Genomic DNA, 12,505 nt, shown 5'->3' on the forward strand with positions numbered 1-12,505 from the left:
TAAACATTCAATCAATTTATTGAGAATTTTAGTCGAAAAATAAGACGAAAAAGGAAAGTTTAACTAAGTTACTTAATACTGATGTTTATTTGCAAGTATCGTAGAAACCAATAAATCGCCCCCCCCCCCCAAAAAAAAAATATTATCATCAAGTTATAAGCATGGTTGAATGACAAGGAGCAGGTTTACACCTGAAGGGGTCAATCAGGTTAAATTGTATTGCGGATTGATATGAAATACAAAGATTTGCCTAGATAGATAAATTAGTAGCTTTTTTGACAACAACAAACTACTTGTATGAAAGGAAAATGATAAAATAAGATTATTGATACATAGATATCGTACCAAATCAGTCCGATTTGTAGAACTATTTTGCTACCTTTAAAAACTGGAATGATAGCCACGCCCATATTACATGTGAAGTAAGATGGCGGAAACAACATGGCCGAAACAGGAATAGATCGCCTGATGGAGCGAAATTTGCATTTATCTGACATAATACAATAAATAACATTCTCTAATGATATCAGAAAAAATCGAAACATTTAAACTGAACATTTTAGAAAGGCATAAAATCTGCCCGTACTCCATTTTCCCGCATAGGCCTTCAGTTGTTTTCGTTGTGAGATATTTGACACTTGTGTAAAAATGATGGCGCAGGTAAGATCATTTATACGACTTGACAACCCCCATCTACAGTTAAACAAGAGTAAATTGTGAATTATGAATAATATATATTTTTCTCCGAAAAAGTTGTATACCCCTTCTTTAATAGCTCATACATGCAATCTAGTCCAATGATGGTTTCTTTTTGGACTAATGACCGTAATGTTCAAGGATTATGTCCCCCTCTGTAATCATGAATTATAAAAGGAATTTACTCCGAATACTATGTTAAAGGTATGGCTGTATTTATATAAAGTTAAAGGTATTTTATGTTTAATAAAATAAAACATTCTATAGTTGAGATTTTAATGTGCTTTGTTTGCTGTTTTAAAAGCATATTATGCCATATATCTGTATGAATACATTGTGGACACCAATACTGGCTTTAATACAACGGTCAAGAGAGCACGGTTGTATTATTGACTGAGCGAGGGTAGTTTTAAAGCTTGCAAATCTCAGCCCGTGCACTACATTAATTTTAAGGTGGTTCCACTCGATCACTGATTTTAGAATAAGTTGAGTATTGTGACTATTATTAGAATAATATACCTTATCGATATTCCCTGCTGTCCCGAGAATCTGTAACGCTTGAACTATTGACGTCAAACAACTATCACTTTTGTCTTTTCCATTGTGGCATCAGTTATTTTGCATTATGACGTCAACATTTTATGGGAACCTGTGTGATGTCCAGTAATGGCGGACACATAGCGATATTAAAGGTGTATATATATTCTGTATTGCAGGTTTTGATTGACATTGGCAATAGGTGATTTGTTACTCAGAGGGCCCTATCACATGAAGTTCAGTTTGGTATCTTCTGCAGACTGAATAAAATGAATATCAAAATCCAAAATGTTTTTTTTCTGTAACATTAATACATATTTTATACGGCCGCAAAAATTGAAAAAATTGATCGTATATTGGTATCACGTTATTGTGGTATGCGTCGTTGTCGTCAGCATCGTCTGAAGACAGCTGGTTTCTGGATAGTAACTTTAGGGTTCGACCTCTGTGGTTGTATAAAGCTGCAGAGCATCTGGTTACTTTTGTATATCTAGGTCTGTACTTGGAGTTAACAATGTGTAACATGCCAATATTTGTCGACACCTTGGGATGAACCTTTAACATGTTACAAAAATATATTTTTTGAAACAGCAGACCATGATTTTCATTTCATATACATGTAAAATCAATGAGTCACTTGCGGATTAAAAATACACAAATACCTCACCCCCAAACCAGTGCTTTACCCCTACATCACTAATTCAGTCTGCATGGTTAACCACTAGTCTGATGCCCCACACTGGTATGCCCCAGACTAGTAAAGTTTTATATGGACTAGTAAGATTTTGCAATAAGAAAAATGTTGGAATAGTGGTCTTCGGACTAGTAGTTGAAAAAGTTTTTGGTGCAGACTGCTAATTCAAGGGTGACCAAATTAGAAAATGCGATTGATAGTAAACAGATTGAGAATAAGAATTAAAGAAATGTCTAGAGATATTGATAATATAAGTTCTGACAAGTGCTTGAAATATACTGAAAGATTTCATCTCTAAAGTTAAAGTGAGCATTCAATTAAAAAATAAACATGAAGTAAATGTTAAACAGGATGGTTTGGTTTCTGCTTTTTATATTACAAAAGTAGAAATAGCCCCAACATTTATTGTCTGTTGTCAGTGTTGTCTCTTTCGGTATATTAAAACACTGACTGAATATTCATGGATAAGTAAGTTTATTGTCCCTTTTACAACTTTAACCCTTGGCTCCTCAGACAAAGTTGCACATCAGGGGAACATACTAGGTAAATGTTCAACTTAAGCTGACCACATTTATTCTGTGTCAGAAACCTATGGTGTGTCAAATATTACATACATGTATATATATATAGATCAAGTTCTAAATTTTGGTGATGTCACTTTTAATGTTCTTGAGTTAACATACATGAAATGGAAAAATTGCTGATTTTTTCATGTCCATTCTCTAACCTAAAATTGCCTTATCTAAATGATATAAAATTTAAGCTCGATATTTATTACCAAAAAACTCAGATAAAAAAATTGTGAAGCATCACTTTTACCGTTCCTCAGTTATGTTCCTTTATAAATTTATTTGATATGCAAGTGGGGGCATCATCTGTGTCCCATATCAATCCCTATTTATTTATGTTATTTCTGCATAGACCTAAACAATATTACCATGACTTCTTTTAAAGTAGAAAATACTAATTAGAATTATAATAAATAAAACAAGAAAAAATTACCTGATAATGACAGGTCTAAATATTGCAATTTTAAGTAAAATTTAGGTTCTAATGTTTTTGGACACTCTCTCATGAAAAATAATATTAAACAGAAAACCAAGCAATAAAACTGATAAAATTTACACTAAAACGACAAGAAGAAAACATTAGATGTTTAAACAATACAAGATGAACACATGTATACACAGCATACATTATTAGGATTATGAAGGTGATTGCACAATATTGCACAATATTTTGATCATAATTATTTTTTTCCAATTCTCAAAAAATATATGTTCACTTTCTCCATATAAGATTAAGATTTGCATTTATTTAAAAAAAATATTTTAAGACCCAAATTTATAATTTTCGAAAGAAAAATTGGGGGTCACAGTTTATTTTGCTGATTCAGCCTAATTGTATTAGAAAAAAAATATATTTAGTCTGAAACAGGTTAAGTATTGCATAAAAGCAAAATTTTTTTATAAAATTATAACCAATTTCAAGTTCTTTGATTTATTCTGTATCAAAAACTTACAATGTGTCAAATTTTTTACAATCCAAATAGAAATGTTTATACTTGGTATGGAAATTACCCAGTAATGTAATTCACGGTCCATTGGACATAGAAAATGATGGTGCGGATGGGGCATCCGTGTACTTGGGACACATTCTTGTTTCAACTATATTTTCAGTACTTTAGGTATAGGTATCACAGACATGAAAGAGAACTTACGTTTTATATTTACATTGCAATGAGGAGAGAACTTATGTTTTGTATTTACATTGCAATGAGGAGAGAACTTATGTTTTGTATTTACATTGCAATGAGGAGAGAACTTATGTTTTGTATTTACATTGCAATGAGGCAAGAACTTATGTTTTGTATTTACATTGCAATGAGGCAAGAACTTATGTTTTGTATTTACATTGCAATGAGGAGAGAACTTATGTTTTGTATTTACATTGCAATGAGGAGAGAACTTATGTTTTGTATATACATTGCAATGAGGAGAGAACTTATGTTTTGTATTTACATTGCAATGAGGAGAGAACTTATGTTTTGTATTTACATTGCAATGAGGCAAGAACTTATGTTTTGTATTTACATTGCAATGAGGCAAGAACTTATGTTTTGTATATACATTGCAATGAGGCGAGAACTTATGTTTTGTATTTACATTGCAATGAGGCGAGAACTTATGTTTTATATTTATATTGCAATGAGAAGAGAACTTATGTTTTATATTTACATTGCAATGAGGAAGTCCTTTTTGTTGTTACATAGTAAAAGAGATCATGGGCGTTTTCTTAAACTTGTCATGAAATCGATGAGCAATTTTGTGTATTGGTCATATTTCTACTTCATTTCATTGTATTGAATACATATATGTGTCAATCATGAAGATTTAAGATAAAATATGGTTAAAGATAAACTTTTGGCCTTTAAATAAAAACAACAACAAAACTAGACAATCAATATTTAAAGAATATGATCGCCTCAGAGCAATTTGTTTATTTGATATAGCCTAGGTAAATTAAATTTTATTCATTTTTTAAGGTTGAAACATGAACATGTAAATGTAGACAAAAGTTTCAATTCTCAAATGAAATTTGATGTAATCTTAAGAATTTTATGACATAATGAAGAATATTTAGGGAGAAGGAAGTAAAATTGACAGATAAGTCCTATTGTTTATGTACATTTAATTTAGGTGGCAATTGTAAACATTAAGCATTTATGGAGATAAAGTTTCAGTGAAGAAGATATCATATTTTTAATTTGTTTGCACTATTTTTAATATTGAATTATTTGCTGTATCATGTGTATAGAGCATGTAAATTCTGTAACCTCAAATTAGTTTAGTCATATATAGGTGAAAAAAATCAATATATCCATAAAAGTCTTTATGGTATTTTTTCTGGTTTATATTCATTTATATTGTTTAGGTTTCATTCACACTGAAAAATTATTAGCCCTTTCCTCTGATCTTTGAAACAGTTTCAACTGAGAAAAATTATTACTTATTTTAAAAACATAGCATGTCTAGATCTATGTTCAGTATTAAGTTCAACACGAATGTGACAAGGAGCACCTTTGGTTTTGATGCTCTTTTAGTCCTTAATTGTTGAATTGTCCTTGTTATAAATACATAAAGTAGTGAGTATCTTACTAAGGGATGCTTAATGTTGCAGCATAATTTTTGACTAGGTTCTCCAAAGGATCTGAATAATTCAGTTATAATTGGTGAAATAGAGCAGGCGGGTGGGCAAACCACTGCCGTCAGTTTCCCTGCAATAAATTGTTACCCTCAATCAATGCTTTTTAAATTTTGATATGTTCACACTAACAACAAAGTGGAGCTCAAATTGAATACTGACAATTTATCACTTTTTAGTGTTAAGGAGTTATGTTCCTTGAACCAAAGAGAAATGATAATGTAAGTTGTTTCCTTTCAATAAATTATGAGCCACTTGACCAAAGTTGCTTTTAAAATTTTGATTTGTTAGAACTTCTTACTGATGAAAAATGGAGGTCAATTTCAAATTGATGATTTTTACTTTGGCCCTGTCGCTCACTAACAAATTATCAGTAAGCATTTTCATGTGATTACTGATACACAATTTGATTATAAATAAGTAGTTACCTACAGGTCAAATATATGTCTTGTTTTATTGTATATGAATACATTCATATTTTTTTAGATTTTTGTGTAAATATCAAAATGATCTTTTACAGCAGAGATCTCGCTCTAGAGAAGAGCCTCCTGTTGAGAGAGCAACGAAGATGTACGTTGATCCGGAAATTCGATTTTCAAAAATGGAGAAGATTGGGAAGGGATCTTTTGGTGAAGTGTTTAAAGGAATAGACAATGAAAGTCAGCAAGTAGTTGCTATTAAAATCATAGACTTAGAGGAAGCCGAAGATGAAATTGAAGATATACAACAAGAAATTATGGTCCTTTCACAGTGTGACAGTCCCTTTGTCACTAAATATTATGGTTCATATTTGAAGGTAAGCAATGTTTGTATGTTACTGCAATATCTTTAATATAAAATTCCAGACAATTATCTCATAGAAAAATACATCAGTTGCGACTTTTCAGAACAGTTCTTAAACTTTGGTTGTTGATTTTGTTATACGCCTCCTATGATGGTAGGGAGCACGACAGGTCTGTTTCCCACCAATGAGAAGAATATAAGCAGTCCCTCTGGTCTGTAGTTTATAACTTACTGTTTCCCACCAATGAGAAGAATATAAGCAGTCCCTCTGGTCTATAGTTTATAACTTACTGTTTCCCACCAATGAGAAGAATATAAGCAGTCCCTCTGGTCTATAGTTTATAACTTACTGTTTCCCACCAATGAGAAGAATATAAGCAGTTCCTCTGATCTATAGTTTATAACTTACTGTTTCCCACCAATGAGAAGAATATAAGCAGTCCTTCTGGTCTATAGTTTATAACTTACTGTTTCCCGCCAATGAGAAGAATATAAGCAGTCCCTCTGGTCTATAGTTTATAACTTACTGTTTCCCACCAATGAGAAGAATATAAGCAGTCCTTCTGGTCTATAGTTTATAACTTACTGTTTCCCACCAATGAGAAGAATATAAGCAGTTCCTCTGGTCTATAGTTTATAACTTACTGTTTCCCACCAATGAGAAGAATATAAGCAGTTCCTCTGGTCTATAGTTTATAACTTACTGTTTCCCACCAATGAGAAGAATATAAGCAGTCCTTCTGGTCTATAGTTTATAACTTACTGTTTCCCACCAATGAGAAGAATATAAGCAGTTCCTCTGGTCTATAGTTTATAACTTACTGTTTCCCACCAATGAGAAGAATATAAGCAGTCCCTCTGATCTATAGTTTATAACTTACTGTTTCCCACCAATGAGAAGAATATAAGCAGTCCCTCTGATCTATAGTTTATAACTTACTGTTTCCCACCAATGAGAAGAATATAAGCAGTCCTTCTGGTCTATAGTTTATAACTTACTGTTTCCCACCAATGAGAAGAATATAAGCAGTTCCTCTGGTCTATAGTTTATAACTTACTGTTTCCCACCAATGAGAAGAATATAAGCAGTTCCTCTGGTCTATAGTTTATAACTTACTGTTTCCCACCAATGAGAAGAATATAAGCAGTCCTTCTGGTCTATAGTTTATAACTTACTGTTTCCCACCAATGAGAAGAATATAAGCAGTTCCTCTGGTCTATAGTTTATAACTTACTGTTTCCCACCAATGAGAAGAATATAAGCAGTCCCTCTGATCTATAGTTTATAACTTACTGTTTCCCACCAATGAGAAGAATATAAGCAGTTCCTCTGATCTATAGTTTATAACTTACTGTTTCCCACCAATGAGAAGAATATAAGCAGTCCCTCTGGTCTATAGTTTATAACTTACTGTTTCCCACCAATGAGAAGAATATAAGCAGTCCCTCTGGTCTATAGTTTATAACTTACTGTTTCCCACCAATGAGAAGAATATAAGCAGTCCCTCTGGTCTATAGTTTATAACTTACTGTTTCCCACCAATGAGAAGAATATAAGCAGTCCTTCTGGTCTATAGTTTATAACTTACTGTTTCCCACCAATGAGAAGAATATAAGCAGTCCCTCTGGTCTATAGTTTATAACTTACTGTTTCCCACCAATGAGAAGAATATAAGCAGTCCCTCTGGTCTATAGTTATAACTTACTGTTTCCCACCAATGAGAAGAATATAAGCAGTCCCTCTGATCTATAGTTTATAACTTACTGTTTCCCACCAATGAGAAGAATATAAGCAGTCCCTCTGGTCTATAGTTTATAACTTACTGTTTCCCACCAATGAGAAGAATATAAGCAGTCCTTCTGGTCTATAGTTTATAACTTACTGTTTCCCACCAATGAGAAGAATATAAGCAGTCCCTCTGGTCTATAGTTTATAACTTACAGTAACTTCTAAAGTTAGATGTAAAGTTACTCACAATCATGTTATTCCCACTGTGCAAGGGCTGTATGCTATATAGATCCTTTATATCCTATCATAGACCACACAGATCTATATAGCAAGTATGATGAGCCTATGTTAAATAAGTTGCTTATTAAACGTAGGCTCTTACATTCATTCAACTCTTAACTCTTCATTGACATTTGAGTTCATATTTGAGATAGTGAACTACAGACACTTTGTTTTAGTGTCTGGATGCATTAAGTACAACAATATTTCACTTGTATTAACTCATATATATTTGTTTTACAGTTAATATAAAGATAAGGAGATGGTATGATTGCCAATGAGACATCATCCACCAAAGTTTAAATGAAATTAATGTATAAAATTTATTTCTTGGATGGAAATTTTTTATTATGAATCTTTATCATTCTTAATATGGATTTTAATGGATGATCAATTTTATTGTTGATCAAGGCAAATTTGTGATAAAAAATATTTTGTAAATGTGCACTTCTATCATGACTCTTTTACCAATGGTATTTTAACTGATCGGGCGGAGCGTACGTTTTAATTTTGCACAAGGACAGAAGATGTGTGTGATAAGGATGATTGCCGTTATGATTATTACTGATTTTTAATCACCTATTTGTGTCATCAAAGGAATTTACAAAAGAATGACTGGACACTTCATTGATGAGTTTATCCTCAAACACCTTTCTATAGATGGACTGGTTTATTATGAGCGAATCGGTTAAACTCCGCCCAGTCAAGTGAAATAAATCAAGTAATACCTATGTTTATTTTTTGCAGTGTTCAAAGGTATGGATTATATAATTGATGATCAATTTTAGCGTTGATAAAGGCAATTTTGTGATTAGACATATTTTTTTAATGTTCACTACTATTATGACCATGATGACTGTACTTATGTTTTGTTTTTACAGGGTTCAAAGTTATGGATTATAATGGAATATTTAGGTGGTGGTTCAGCATTAGATTTAATGAAGGCAGGACCATTTTCTGAAACTGACATTGCCATTATAATAAGGGAAATTCTTAAAGGATTAGATTATTTACATTCTGAGAGAAAATTACATAGAGACATAAAAGGTATATTGTAAATAACAAATAAAAACTGCCAAGCAAGGGTTGCAACAACAACAAAAAAACTGTGAAGCAAGGGTTGCAACAACAAATAAAAACTGAAGGGTTGAAACAACAAATAAAAACTGTGAAGCAAGGGTTGCAACAACAAAAAAAAAAAAACTGTGAAGCAAGGATTGCAACAACAATTAAAAACTGTGAAGCAAGGGTTGAAACAACAAATAAAAACTGTGAAGCAAGGGTTGAAACAAATAAAAACTGTGAAGCAAGGGTTGAAACAACAAATAAAAACTGTGAAGCAAGGGTTGCAACAACAACAAAAAATCTATAGTCAAATGCAAAACACAAGTCATAATTAGAAACAGCGGGACAGGATTTAATCTTCCCTATTCAAAAGTACTGTGTTAGTTGGATAATGGACATACATTTGCAATCAAAGAATGCTTCTGTCTGGTGCTGAGCATGTCTTGAAATAACATTTTTGTTTGAATTGATGTCCAAAACAATTCCACACTATAATAAGCTTGCAAACTTATATCAGAATGTTTGGTTGGTCCCAATAAGACAATTTCTAAACCATGGGAGTGGTCCTATAATGAGGGGACTTTTTAGCCAATCAATGAACTTATAGTTGTGATATTGAAGCCGTACAATGAGGATGAAGAAGCTCTTACATGTGATTTTTATACACAGATTTATGTGACATATTATGGTATACGGTTGTCAATCCTGTTGCCAATATGTAAGACAATAACTCAAAAATGCTCAAACAAATTTGCATGAAACTTATTGAATTGTTTATACTTATTGACATGAGCTTCCTTTTGATTTACATACAATGCTTATTTCTACAAAACACAGTTCAAGATCAAATTTGGATGGTGTCATTAACATCATACTTAGTTATGTCCCTTTATCAAACATAGGTTGAAAGTAATAAAAGGGATATTTGTAGATGCTCTTAAACAATAAAATGTTTCCTGTTTATTCAACTGTGAATCAAAAATCATCTTTTCCTACAGTAAATGAAAGGTATAAATGACCTTAAACTTACTCTTAGCATGCTTATGGCTTCTGAGCCACCTTGACTTTAAACTCCAAACTGAAACCTACAGACCATATTTGAGGGCCCTCATGGGGTTTTTGATTATGTGATTACTTGGCCGTTTTTTTAATGATTATTTGATTATTAAGCCAAATATTTCATGATTATTTGATTACCTAGGACTGTATTTTTAGTTTATGATTATTTGATTACTAAAGATAAGCAAATATTTAATGATTATGTGATTATATTGGCAAAAAAATGGTGATTATGTGATTACTAGGACCCCCCCATGAGGGGCCTCATATTTGGAACTTTTATACAATATTAGAATACAATAACAAAACCAGTGCATAATGCTATAGTCAGTGCAAAAGTCACCTGAAGAGTTCCCTTAGCAGGGACTAAACAGTTTTTATACGACCGCAAAAATTTTAATTTTTCGTCGTATATTGCTATCACTTTGGCGTCATCGTCCTGCGTCGTCGTCCTGCTTCATCTTGCGTCGTCGTCTTCGTCCGAATACTTTTAGTTTTCGCACTCTAACTTTAGTAAAAGTGAATAGAAATCAATGAAATTTTAACACAAAGTTTATGACCACAAAAGGAAGGTTGGGATTGATTTTGGGAGTTTTGGTCCCAACATTTTAGGAATTAGGGCCCAAAAAGTGCCCAAATAAGCATTTTCTTGGTTTTCGCACTATAACTTTAGTTTAAGTCAATAGAAATCTATGAAATTTTGACACAAGGTTTATGACCACAAAAGGAAGGTTAGGATTGATTTTGGGAGTTTTGGTTCCTACAGTTTAGGAATTAGGGGCCAAAAAAGGGCCCAAATAAGCATTATTCTTGGTTTTCGCACAATAACTTTAGTATAAGTAAATAGAAATCTATGAAATTTAAACACATGGTTTGTGAACATAAAGGGAAGGTTGGGTTTGATTTTGGGAGTTTTGGTCCCAACAGTTTAGGAATAAGGGGCCCAAAGGGTCCAAAATTGAACTTTGTTTGATTTCATCAAAAATTGAATAATTGGGGTTCTTTGATATGCCGAATCTAACTGTGTATGTAGATTCTTAATTTTTTGTCCCGTTTTCAAATTGGTCTACATTAAGGTCCAAAGGGTCCAAAATTAAACTTAGTTTGCTTTTAACAAAAATTGAATCCTTGGGGTTCTTTGATATGCTGAATCTAAAAATGTACTCAGATTTTTTATTGTTGGCCCAGTTTTCAAGTTGGTCCAAATCGGGGTCCAAAATTAAACTTTGTTTGATTTCATCAAAAATTGAATAATTGGGGTTCTTTGATATGCCAAATCTAACTGTGTATGTAGATTATTCATTTTTGGTCCCATTATCAAATTGGTCTACATTAAAGTCCAAAGGGTCCAAAATTAAACTAAGTTTAATTTTAACAAAAATTGAATTCTTGGGCTTTTTATACGACCGCAAATTTTGAAAAAATTTTCGTCGTATATTGCTATCACGTTGGCGTCGGCGTCGTCGTCGTCGTCGTTGTCCGGCGTCCGAATACTTTTAGTTTTCGCACTCTAACTTTAGTAAAAGTGAATGGAAATCTATGAAATTTTAACACAAGGTTTATGACCACAAAAGGAAGGTTGGTATTGATTTTGGGAGTTTTGGTCCCAACATTTTAGGAATTAGGGGCCAAAAAGGGCCCAAATAAGCATTTTCTTGGTTTTCGCACTATAACTTTAGTTTAAGTCAATAGAAATCTATGAAATTTTGACACAAGGTTTATGACCACAAAAGAACGGTTGGGATTGATTTTGGGAGTTTTGGTCTCAACAGTTTAGGAATTAGGGGCCAAAAAAGGGCCCAAATAAGCATTATTCTTGGTTTTCGCACAATAACATTAGTTTAAGTAAATAGAAATCAATGAAATTTAAACACAATGTTAATGACTACAAAAGGAAGGTTGGTATTGATTTTGGGAGTTTAGGTCCCAACAGTTTAGGAATTAGGGGCCAAAAAGGGACCCAAATAAGCATTTTTCTTGGTTTTCGCACCATAACGTTAGTATAAGTAAATAGAAATCTATGAAATTTAAACACAAGGTTTATGACCATAAAAGAAAGGTTGGGTTTGATTTTGGGAGTTTTGGTCCCAACATAATAAGGGGCCCAAAGGGTCCAAAATTAAATTTTTGTTTGATTTCATCAAAATTGAATAATTGGGGTTCTTTGATATGCTGAATCTAACTGTCATGACTGTGTATGTAGATTCTTAACTTTTGGTCCCGTTTTCAAATTGGTCTACATTAAGGTCCAAAGGGTCCAAAATTAAACTTAGTTTGATTTTGACAAAAAATGAATCAGTTAGGTTCTTTGATATGCTGAATCTAAAAATGTACTTAGATTCTTGATTATTGGCCCAGTTTTCAAGTTGGTCCAAATCGGGTCCAAAATTAAACTTTGTTTGATTTCATCAAAAATTGAATAAATGGGGTTCTTTGATATACCAAATCTAACTGTGTAT

At 32.5% G+C, this 12,505-nt stretch overlaps 1 protein-coding gene across 15 annotated transcripts in view; it reads left to right on the plus strand.

Annotated features, from left to right (window-relative positions):
* The first annotated feature begins 239 nt into the window (after positions 1-239).
* LOC143067041 (serine/threonine-protein kinase 26-like) overlaps positions 240-12,505 on the plus strand; it is a 34,547-nt gene continuing 22,281 nt past the window's right edge. For 14 of the 15 annotated variants that reach the window (XM_076240007.1, XM_076240011.1, XM_076240016.1 and 11 more), the window contains exons 1-3: positions 240-660; positions 5,652-5,927; positions 8,804-8,969. In XM_076240007.1, the coding sequence (XP_076096122.1) occupies positions 649-660; positions 5,652-5,927; positions 8,804-8,969 (454 nt within the window). In that variant the 5' untranslated portion in view covers positions 240-648. The remainder of the gene's footprint in view (positions 661-5,651; positions 5,928-8,803; positions 8,970-12,505) is intronic. The other variant, XM_076240008.1, reaches the window with a different exon arrangement.

Source organism: Mytilus galloprovincialis, chromosome 3 (assembly GCF_965363235.1).
Source record: "Mytilus galloprovincialis chromosome 3, xbMytGall1.hap1.1, whole genome shotgun sequence".
NCBI classification, from domain to species: domain Eukaryota; kingdom Metazoa; phylum Mollusca; class Bivalvia; order Mytilida; family Mytilidae; genus Mytilus; species Mytilus galloprovincialis.